At 37.9% G+C, this 11,762-nt stretch overlaps 1 protein-coding gene across 2 annotated transcripts in view; it reads left to right on the plus strand.

Annotated features, from left to right (window-relative positions):
• The window catches only part of RASA3 (RAS p21 protein activator 3), an 89,913-nt gene extending 78,754 nt beyond the window's left edge, over nucleotides 1-11,159 (plus strand). The window contains exons 13-24 of one of the 2 annotated variants that reach the window (XM_053455119.1): nucleotides 434-508; nucleotides 2,089-2,212; nucleotides 3,907-4,013; nucleotides 4,483-4,560; nucleotides 4,670-4,747; nucleotides 4,964-5,037; nucleotides 7,103-7,209; nucleotides 8,493-8,578; nucleotides 8,870-9,078; nucleotides 9,638-9,741; nucleotides 9,996-10,179; nucleotides 10,719-11,159. In XM_053455119.1, coding sequence (XP_053311094.1) covers nucleotides 434-508; nucleotides 2,089-2,212; nucleotides 3,907-4,013; nucleotides 4,483-4,560; nucleotides 4,670-4,747; nucleotides 4,964-5,037; nucleotides 7,103-7,209; nucleotides 8,493-8,578; nucleotides 8,870-9,078; nucleotides 9,638-9,741; nucleotides 9,996-10,179; nucleotides 10,719-10,794 — 1,302 coding nt within the window. In that variant the 3' untranslated portion in view covers nucleotides 10,795-11,159. The remainder of the gene's footprint in view (nucleotides 1-433; nucleotides 509-2,088; nucleotides 2,213-3,906; nucleotides 4,014-4,482; nucleotides 4,561-4,669; nucleotides 4,748-4,963; nucleotides 5,038-7,102; nucleotides 7,210-8,492; nucleotides 8,579-8,869; nucleotides 9,079-9,637; nucleotides 9,742-9,995; nucleotides 10,180-10,718) is intronic. The other variant, XM_053455120.1, reaches the window with a different exon arrangement.
• The last annotated feature ends 603 nt before the right edge of the window (nucleotides 11,160-11,762 follow it).

Raw genomic sequence — 11,762 nt, forward strand, 5'->3', positions numbered from 1 at the left:
CCCTACTTAGTTACCGAACCATAGTTAATGAACAATATGTGGACTTATGCAAGTAATTGATAGTATTGATAGAATTGGTGAGATTTGTTTGGATTTCATAGTTAGTTGATACAAATGGAATGTTCTGCATCTTTATGTGATTCTACATATTGTTATATATAAAATGAATTGCAAAAGTGTGGCAAATAACCAGTCTTTACACTCCTTTGGAATCCCAAGTAGTAGGATAAACATGGCGGGCTTATCCATGTACACCCTAAATATGCTCCAGAGGATGTGTCCCTGGGTTTTTCAATTTTTATTTTAAGACCTCTTATAGATACATCTGTTATTCTTGTTTGGCTCTTTAATCTCACTATAGTAGGAGACACTATCCAATTCAAGTATCATTTTCTGAAGCCTAGCTAATTTTTATTTATTAACATTTATGTAGATCTGCGAGTTCCATAAGCCTTGCGAGATAGATCCAGTGAAGTTGAAGGATGGAGAAAATTTGGAGAACAACAAGGTAAGACATTTGTTTTTTTTTTAATCTTTAGGCAGTTCCTTACTGTAGGAGCCTTACATGTTTACGTTTGCTACGTTAAGTGCTGAGTTCTTAGCTATCATTCCAATTCTGATCAGTTGCCCAAAGAGGGAAATATGAGATTTTTTGCCTCATTTTATTAACTGTTTGGCTGCATTTACTGTAAATGGGATGCATACTTAAGTACACTTCCTACAAATGCTCTGTAGGAGTCCGAGTTCACGTTTCTGTGGTCAGCAAGCATACGCATGATCCTTCCCTTTGATTTTAAGGGGAGGGCTACTGAGCATGTGCAGAGAGTATTCTTGTGGTGTGCTTCCTAGGGCTAGAGTGCAGCTTTAATTTCATAGTTTCAGTAAGAAACAATCTAGAGCTGGTCATCCACCTTTCTATGGTAGTTTTGATAAACTATTTTTATCGATTGACTTTGCATCAGGTTATGTGCTGGTTACTGTTTTGTGGTGAAAGTGCACACACTAGTTTGGATTCAAGAAAAACTAGTCGCTACAGCATTGTTAACATAGCTCGGCGTGGTCCAGTCTGCAAGAATGCGGATGTTTTTCAGATTATTAGCAAGCCTCACCAAAACTGGTGGTTCTGAGATAAAACCTGTCTGTGTTGTGTAATAATCTTTATTAAATGCTCCCTTTAAAATAAAATAAAACCAATTGAGATGTATATCTACCTGTTCTAAGGCGTGCACCAAAGGCTTAGCCAGGGCGTTTCATCCATATTTTCCTTTTTCTTCATTGGTATCCAAATTCCAGACCAAAGGAGAAGATGTAACAAACGTCAGCAGTCTGTCCTAGTGTTTTTTTTTTATATCTTTATAGTTGTATTGTAAACTTGTTCTCGTGGCATGACCAACTGGGGGCGGAAAAGCAATTTAGAACATGTGACTGTGTAGCAAGGTGAAAGCCCTGTTCCTGTCTAGCTGGCTAATGTGCCAGTGGCCCAGTTAGGATGCCACTTGTTTTAATCATGGATCCAGCAACAAGAGGGGCATGCACTGGCTGTTGGTGATTGACCAGGGCAAAATAAGTTTTCCCGCTCCAAAATAACTAATGGACATGACTACACATTTAATGTGTTTTTTAGGATTGTCTCACAAGACCACATGTGCATCGAATAATATTTATTTAGCATCGTGTTACATCTGCATACTATTCCCATAAAACTCATTGCTCATTTTTGTAAAATAAAAATCCTTATCTAAACAGTCTGTTCACTAAAATATTTCTCTGTCCTCCACTAAACACTTCATTTGACCCTAAATTGAACTATTGTTAATGACTTTAAATAGACAGGTTACAACCATGTCCATCACTCCTCAAAGTTCCTGTCTTTGTAGGAAGACACTCTACATCTTGCGCAATTAAAGTTGGGTTACTAAAAGTGCAACGCAACAATATGTATGTTGTATGCATTTTTTCCAAAAAAGTTTCACCCAGATATTTTTAATTTAGCACTTAATGGAACCAGACTGGTGTTTTCAACCTTTTTTCTGCATGCACATTCCTGTCTTGTTTAAAATATATATATTATTTTCTACCCTCTTGTAGGAGAACTTAAAGAGTTATGTTGACCAGATATTTAACGTCATTACCAAGTCCGGAGTGAGGTGCCCCACTGTCATGTGTGATATTTTCTTCTCTCTGAGGGAATCAGCTGCCAAACGTTTCCAAGGTAAGAAAAAAAATAAAATACCCACTTTCAAACAAAATAAATACTTCACTGTACAAACACAAGGTATGTGGGTGATTTAAAAAAAACAAAGTGTCATCGTATCAAAGGGCTTTGCTGAGATTTGTGTTGTACTTGCTCCATTTATTATTTTCACAAGACATGAGTGGGAAAAGGAATTTGTGGTTGCTTAACATACCTGCTATCGTTTATCGCCCTTGCTAAGTTTGGAAAGTTTGCCAAAAATTGGGGTTGTGTGTAATGGAGGAAAAATAATCACACACCTAGATTTCTCTTCTGCAGTTCACTTTTATTTAAACACGTTTCTTAAGTAACTTGATCGCAACACCGGTAAAGAAAAAAAGAAACTTACAAATATTCACTTTTTAAAAAAATAATAATATATTTTTTTATCACATATAGCTTTTTTAACACATCTCTGCCAAGCCCGACCAGACTCCTTTCAGTCATGGAAAGCAAGGCTTTATGATCACTCAAAGCCAATTTCAAAGTGCAGGCTGGGAAATATATATATATATTTTACTAATAAAACAGGACATGTGATATGCTACACATTTTAAACATTCCACGGAAATGTGTAGATATTACAAATAAATGATAAGAACACTTAGATATTATATTTTACTCAGATGTATCAGAAGTAGGCTTGCCAAATTACATTGGAAAAACTATACACAATGAATTGGAGCTGAGTATATCACATGCAGGGAGATCTGTTTGGGCAAAAATATCTCCATCATGGGAAGTAGCTGGGGGTGGCCAAAGGGCCAAATACATATGATGGATTCTGTAGAATCCCCCAATGCATTTGTAAATGGAACACAACGGAAACTTAAAGGTACCCCGTAGCTATCATACGCATTAAAGTGCTTATGGCTGGCGTGTCCCTTTAAATGTAACAGCGCCATGTGGAAGCACTGTTACGTTCTATTGCCTCCTGCTGTCAAAGGAAAGGCAAAGCTGTCATAACACAGCCTTCTTTGTGCAAAAGGATATCCAGCTGGGAACCAGCGTGTCCTTTAAATAAAATGATGAAGCTAGTTGGCAACCCACTCTTAAACTACTTGCCCTGGGGGAAAAGCTGAAGCAACCAGTGAAAAAGGTACAACCAGCAGGAACATATCACTAAATTCCTTTTAATACATAACCCCCAAAGTCCCAGCCATATTGAGGTATACCTACAGTCATTTTGCTAGGAAGTCATGAATTTGGAACAATCAACTTGCACACCAGCAGCTTTATAGTTACATATATATATAGTTATTTTTTTTTTGTTTTGTTTTTTTAAATCTTTGATACATACAGTACGAGTGTTATTACTTCAGTTACCAGATCTACTCATTTCAATGCCTCCTGTAAATATAGGATGTGCTGTATTGTAAACAAATACCCCTGTCTTTTTTGAGACAACCTGGACAAAATCCAGTGTAGCTATACGTGATGCTAGCTGCACATAGCTGTATGGCAGCAGTGATATGTGGAATGTGAGATATCTGATGATGTGAATCAAAGATGCTCCGGATGAATGTGAAGACATGCCAGTCACTTGTGGCCTCCCGATTTTCATTCAGAACAGTGTTTACGATTTCAGTTATTTAATGCTTCTTGCCATTAATCTGTACAGACACTGAGCATGTGACGAGTTTCTGTTTCTTTTTTTTCCCCATCGGCCTCAGATGACCCTGATGTAAGATACACCGCTGTGAGCAGCTTCATTTTCCTGCGGTTCTTTGCACCTGCCATCCTGTCCCCCAACCTTTTCCAGCTCAGACCTCACCACCCAGTAAGTGCTTGAAAGGCTTGTTGCTTATAACTGGAAACAATAACCTCTCAGCTGACTTGGTGGATCTCCTGTAGCGAGCAGAGAGCACTATGTGCCAGTCTGAACATTAATGTGCCGAATGCATTACAAGCTGCAGGTGTTGGAAACATATTTTGATCTCTGTGCACATTATTATCAGCAGCCTACTTGGTGGAAGCCGGTTATTTTTTATGTATCATAGTTACCTTTCCATCAGAAAGAAACCACTTTTCTGTAATGTTACTGTAGCAGTGCCGTTACTTGCTCAATTTGTAGCAGTAGCTTTGCTAGTAGCTTTATGGCTACTGTTGAGTTAATACTGCAAAGAAATGTGTTTTTAAGATGGAGAAAGAGTTAAATATCTTGCTGTAATTTTTCTTTTGTACTCTTGTTCTCTGGCTATGAAGTATACTTACATCGATTTAATGATTGTATTAACGCTTCCCTGTAGGACCCTCAGACATCAAGAACGTTGACACTCATCTCCAAAACTATACAGACCTTGGGTAGCCTCTCAAAATCTAAGTCTGTAAGTGTTTTTAGTGCTCATTTCTTTTTTTGCTCTCTCCCTGAGACAAGGCTATGTTTTAAAGATGTTTTAATGCAATTTTAAAGGTAACCCTCTGTTCGTGTTGCAGGCTAGCTTCAAGGAGACTTATATGGCTGCTTTTTATGACTACTTTAATGAACAGAAATATGCAGATGCTGTTAAAAATGTAAGTTATCTATTCTGCCCTTACATTACATGTATTTATATCACCAATAAATTATGTTGGGTAATATTGTGAAAGTGTTCTCAAAGACTTGGTAAGCTATATTGCAGTTATGAATTCTTTCGTTGATCTTTGACTGATCGCAATATTAGTTTCTCTCCATTTATACTAAGCTGTTGTGTGTTTGTACCTAATGTGCATATCTGGTTGTTTTTGCAGTTTCTGGATTTGATTTCATCCTCTGGAAGAAGGGACCATAAAAGCATAGAGCAACCCATTCTCCTTAAAGAAGGGTAAGATAAAACAAAATATTAGCTTTTTCAACTTTTCAAATTATTGTCATGTTCAAAATTTTTTATACAATATTTAAAATGTTATTTCTATCCTTCAGCTCATATTGTGTTTACAAGTAAATGCTGATTGCATGTTTGAAAGTCTTCACTGAAGACTTCTCTTTACAAATCTTTGTACAAGTAGCGTAGCACGGTAGTTGTATGTTACCCTGCTAAGAAAAGGACAGCTCTTAAATCTCAAGACCCCCAAAAACCGTAATCGTGTGACTTCCCAATTCTGTACATTGAACTAAACAAGCCAATGAAGATGGCGTTCTTAATATGCTATTGCAAAACTGGTAAAACAAAGCAACAAATGCAAACTTGTAGGGCTGCAACTAACGATTATTTTCATAATCGATTAGTTGGCTGATTATTTTTGCGATTAATCGGATAAAAAAATTAAAATTTTTAATTTATTTAAAATAATTTAATAAAGTAACGTAGGATGTTAAAAACAAGCAGAATAAAAAATGCATTTCTTGTTTTTATTTCCCAACCTGCCCCCCCCCCAGTTATGCACATTTGAGCCCAGGCCTGCCACACTGCCTCCCAGACATGCCACGCTGCCTCCCAGACATGCCACCCTGCCCTCCCCACATATGCCGTATATACCCTATATGCCATATACCCCCAGATATGCCACTCCGTCCTCCCAAGGTATGCCGTATACCCCCCTGATATGCCATAGTGCACTCATAGATTTGCAGACTCCGTTCACAGACAATACTTTTATACATAAATAGAGGGTTAATCTTCACTGCCCCCAGGATTTAGATTAGCCTCAGTTTGCCCCCCTTTACCTCTAACTGCACCTTAAGTTAACATTATTAAATTAATTAAATTAACCCTCAGTCCTCAGCATTAAATTAACCCTGAAAAGAAGACCCCATTAACCATAACTGCCCCTAAATTAACCCTAAAAACCCCATCAACCACAACTGCCCCTAAATTAACTCTAAACACCCCATCAACCACAACCGCCCCTAAATTAGCCCTGAAGAACCCATCAACCACAACTGCCCCTAAATTAACCCTGAAGACCCCATCAACCACAATTAACCCTAAACACCCCACTAACTATAACTGCCCCTAAATTAACCCTAAACACCCCATTAACTATAACTACCCCTTAATTAACCCTAAACACCCTATTAACTATAACTGCCCCTAACTTTCAGCAGCAAAATATAAATTTTATACTCAGTTAGATGAGTTCTTGAGCCATGTGGACAGTATAGGAAATGGGCGGGGCCAGTCAGCACTTTGGCCCTGCCCCTTTCTCCCTGTTTCTCTCTGCAGTCACTGCCAATTGGCCCCGCCCCTTTCTCCCTGTCCCTCCTTGCAGCCAATCGTCAGTGACTGCAGGGAGGAACTGGTAAGTTCTTAAGGGGGGTTTTTAAGAGCATTTGCTCTGAACAGGATTTGATTTTCTTTCCAAGAAAAAGGTGTTAAAGGTGCTTATAGAAAAATATCATGCCCACCTCTGTGACAATTATGTTAATGGTGCCCTTCAGACAGTTTCTCTCCCATATTTGGAAGCAAATAATTTGACTGCAGATAGGACCATCTAGTCTGCCCATTTTTCCTGATGTAGACACTTCGGCCACATTTGCCTCCTACATACTTTAAAAGTATGCGCTGTGGTGCTACACTTGAAAAATACCAAATAGTATAGGGTATGTCGGGACACTGACGTAATATTGACAAAACCTTTCGAGAAAGAATGGATTGCAACAGGACTCTTGAAGTTTCTCAGACGTCAGTATGTTGGGTAGCTAATTAGAATGTCATCTCTTTTAGGTGAAGAGTGTAAAGCAAACATTGTTTCAAAAAAAAAAAACTCTTGCATATGTTCCTGCAAACCTATAGTCAAACTAAAAGCCCTATTGAAATACAATAAAGGACCCTGACATGGCACTAGAAAGGAATGTATTTATTCCAGAAATTACTAAGTAGAGCTAATTATTGTGTGCCTTATTTTATTGAAATGCTCAGAGTAAATGCATTTGTCTAATTCCAACAGGTTCATGATAAAAAGAGCACAGGGGAGGAAACGCTTTGGAATGAAAAATTTCAAGAAGAGATGGTTCCGCCTTACAAACCATGAATTTACATATCAGAAAAGTAAAGGTAAAGCAATAAAATGCTGTCCTCTCTGAAACATGTTTCATCTGAGATTTGGTAACATAATATTTTGAAGAACCACCACTGGGCAACCTACTTCTCACCAAAGGGCTGACCAGCGACGTTTTGATAGGGTGACCACACATGAAAAGACAGGTGTGCCGAGTCATACAATAAAGGCACCAGGGAGGCTGGAGCCATAGCAAAGTCTGTGGGGCCCACATGAGGACACCAGGTAGACAGTTCCAAACAGATTCTCCAGTTCCCTATACACAAAGTATCAGTTTTCAGGCCACCGCTTCCCCATTCGGTTTTTCAGCATTATCCCCTGACGATGTGCCTATGTGACATCTTCTGATACTCGCTTTGTCTACAATTAAATATGATCTCATCTGAAAGCATTCAGAGATCTTTGTTAAAGTGTCAGGATTGTTCTTAAGTTACAATAACCCAATTTAACTTTCATGAAATCTAGGCCAACTTCTTGTCATAAGGGGCAGAACCATGTCCTTCTTCACAGTACTTTTGTTTTGACCTTGATCTTGACTTTAATGAGTAACATATTTGGCATCCCTTTGTATACAGTGCAGTCACATTCATCAGCCTGCATGTATTCACTTGGAAAAAAGTGCATTTATTAAGATTTCAGGAACAATAAAGTGTCCTCTTATAATGATTGATGTAATGGGAAAATAGCAGTATCTAGGAAAACAACTTTGTTGTGCAATACAGAAACATTTGTACAGTCTGCCTAGTTTATCTGGGTGGTGATTTTATTTAGGGTAGAGCTTATTGTATTACTTTTTGGTAGGTAAATACCCAAACATTTTATCATTTACAATAATGCTGTCGGATAAAGTTTTGGTAAAGGATTATTTAACAGATGGGAAGCTGTAAACATGTGTACTGTATTTCATAACCAATACTGTTTTGCAATAGTAGACTGTGTAATAGAATTGCAAGGCTGATTATTAAAGCAGAAATTAACAAAATGTGTACCAGCTAGAAGAAGTGAGCAAAATGAGGCGAATGTATGTTGTAAATACATAGAAAAAAACATTGAATGCTAAAATTCACTAGAGGGATAGGAATTCTGTGTCCCCAGTGATCCTATATGTGAGACTGCATAGGTTACAGAGCAGCATATAGAGTTAAATTCTATCGGTGATTACTCTTACCCCAGCCGAATCATTTGCTTAGAAAGCCAGACTTTGGCCAGGCAATGCCCCAAGTTCCCATTTAAACAACACTAATGACCATGATTATTCTCCCCACTCCTTTATCTCCAGCAGGCGATCATCCTCTCTGCAGTATTCCCATTGAAAACATTTTAGCAGTTGAAAAATTAGAGGAGGAATCTTTCAAGATGAAGAACGTGAGTATTTTTCAATGCAATACTTACACTAACTCTATACTATAGTGGAAACTGATGGCAGGATGGTGTGGTTATAGTATTTTAAATACAGAAGGCCATTTGCTAGCTGTTTGACATCGTACAAGTGGAAGTGGACACTGCTCTTCAGATTTCCCACCCGTAGCTGATGCAATATCAGAAACTCCTTAAATAATTAACATCCAGAGCAACACTTTTAGACACTTCTTTTCTCATTTGCTTGCCCCTAAAATTGGGTCACCAGAGCCTCCTTTTTTTCATTTGTAACACTAGATGTTCCAGGTCATCCAGCCAGTACGCACCCTGTACATCCAAGCAAATAACTGCGTGGAAGCCAAAGACTGGATAGACATCCTCACCAAAGTCAGCCAGTGCAATAAGAAGCGTCTTGCCGTTTATCATCCCTCAGCCTTCCTTAATGGCCACTGGTTGTGCTGCAAGGCTACCTCAGAAAATGCACCAGGATGCACTCCTTGCACAGGGTAAGTGACTAACGGCCAGGAATTTCAGAACTAACAAGTCTGCCATGGATTGGATGTCTTCAACTATTGGGTGATGGTTTTCATTTCTATTAATTTTCCATTTTCCAAGATAAACAGGATGGTCTATTTCTATCTAGCTTTTGCGTTATAAAGTAGAGTGGAATAATGCAGCAAGATTGTATACATTTTTTTGGGAAAGGCACTTCTCATTTGCTTGCCCCTAAAATAAGGTCATCAGTGCCTGCAGATTTGTTTTTTTTGTTTTTATATCACAGATTTCCAAAGGCCAGACTATAAATGCATAGTTACAGAATTGTAATGTCCTGCTGTGTCAGAGGGTACATTCACTTGAAAGGGCCAAAAAAACAAAGATGCAACAGAAGGTGGAAATATTATACAGATAGATCTTGTTTGCTTGCCTTAAGTTGAATGTTGAGATGTTACAGTAACAGTGTATCACCTGTATCATGAAATTCTACACGGTTACAGGAGAAACAGGATTGCTTGATATGTATTCTTTTTTTTTTTTAAATATATTTTACTGGCTGGTTTTCTGCAGGGGTCTGCCAGCAAACATACAGCTTGTCATTGATGGCGACAGGGAAACAGAACGCATTTACTCGCTGTTTAACACCTATATGTCTAAGATGGAGGAAATGCAAGGTAAGGACCCCCTTTTATTGAAAGCAATATATGTGATCTCTTTGTTTTTTTGTAAAGGGAAAACAAACTTTGCTGTTTAGATCTTTTTTTTTTATTCACAACTGAAAAAATATGTATGTCTGATTTTTGTTTTTAGTAAATGTTCAAACTTCCATTGCTCTACACAGAGCACGATATCATTTATACTGTAAATTATCTTTTCTGGATCTTTTCCTTTGCAACTCATCGTTAATTTGTGTTGTTTAACCTTCCAGAGGCCTGTGGAAGTAAGTCTGTGTATGTTGGATCTGACCAGGAAGAGTACAGCTGCTTCCTGATCGAGGACCCCCGTGAAACATATAAGACACTATGTCAAATCATTGAAGCTGTAAAACAATTACAGGAGGAGCATGCGCAGTACAAGAGGGATAAGTTTGAGAAGACTAAATATGGAAGCCAGTAAGTCAGAGCCATCACATCATGCTATTTGCTTGTCAAGCATATTCTGCAGAGAATTTAAGTAAATCATATGGTTCTCCATATTTGTCATTGCACCCATTATTTTACTTTAAAACCAGCATCAAAGCAGCCTACTATTGGCTTAAAGTTTTTAGTTGAACACCATCCGGAAAGTTACAGGTTACCTGTTTCTGACCTACAAGTGAGCAACAATCTAACATTCACCTGGGTAGTTTGGGGAAAAAAGTCATAAGTTGTATAGTGTAGTTAAGGCATAGCCAACATCTACATTTAGTATAACAATGTGCTGAAACATATAATCCTTGGAGATGTTATCTGGTCACTACATCTTACTATATGAAGACTGGCCAACTAAACAATATTGCAGCTTTTTTGACTGTAGGATATAGATCTATACTTATAGTTATATCTTTAATAGATAAAAATGTTGGATTAACTGTAACTTTACAATTTCATCTCTGTATTGCTATCATTATTTGTTTCTGTGATTCTCAGCGCAGCTTTTTTCTCTTCTACAGACAACATCCTATAGGTGACAAGAGTTTCCAGACTTACATCAGGCAGCAATCGGAGGTGTCTGCACATTCCATTTAATTTTCCATAGGACTCACTTAAAAGAAAGTAGCCGTTCCTGAACGTGTACATATGAGGAGAGAGTGCTGTTCCAGTGATGTTCAGCATTTTTCACCCCAACCGAGACTTGCTGCATTTCCTATGTGTATTTTAGGACTGTTACAGTATTTTCTACGCACTTTATTCATCTGATAGCAGATGACAGAATGTCTTAGGTTTGTCTCTGGCCTTCTCCTGGTTTTACGTCTTGAGAATGCACTTCTCATGGATCTCTTGCTTTGCTCTTTATTTTGTCATGCATTCCTAGGATCCATCCAAAATGAAGCATAACACATCCGGTCATGAGCCTCCTCTCAGAAGATACATTAAAGCTCTTTTTGTTCTTATTTTCTTTGTCACACAGAAGATAGTGTTTCTTACATATCTTTGATCTGGCTTATCATGCACTTTGAGTATGAGGTTATTCCAACTGTTGGAGTCTTAGTTTGAGACTGATCATACCCACTCAGATGCTTTCAGTTATGGAAAGCAGGACAGGAGATGTAGCAATATCAGATCCTGATTTGGAGTGCAGAGATGGTTACTTTTCAGATACCCCCTTTTTCTTTTCTTACAAAAAGTGCCATATTGGGTCATTTTCAGATGTTAATAACTCCATATAAATGAATTATTTTTTGATGCAACTACTGCTTAAACCCATCAGACTCCATCCCATCTTTGCCAAAATAAACTTTGAAAAAAATGGATCATATAAGTCTGTGAAAAGATACTGACTGAACCCTCTTCTTCTTAATTTGACAAACAAGCAGTGAGAAGAAAGAATGAAAAACTAATGTAACTTTCACACATACATCTTTGTTTTGCTTTTTTAAAAAAAAAAAAAAATATATATATATATCCTGCCATTATATATCTTTGGATATAAGCCACTTCCATATTGGTGATAACTGCCATGCTAAAAGTAGAGGCGCATTTAGCCACCGGATAAT

Source organism: Spea bombifrons, chromosome 2, assembly GCF_027358695.1.
Source record: "Spea bombifrons isolate aSpeBom1 chromosome 2, aSpeBom1.2.pri, whole genome shotgun sequence".
NCBI lineage: Eukaryota > Metazoa > Chordata > Amphibia > Anura > Pelobatidae > Spea > Spea bombifrons.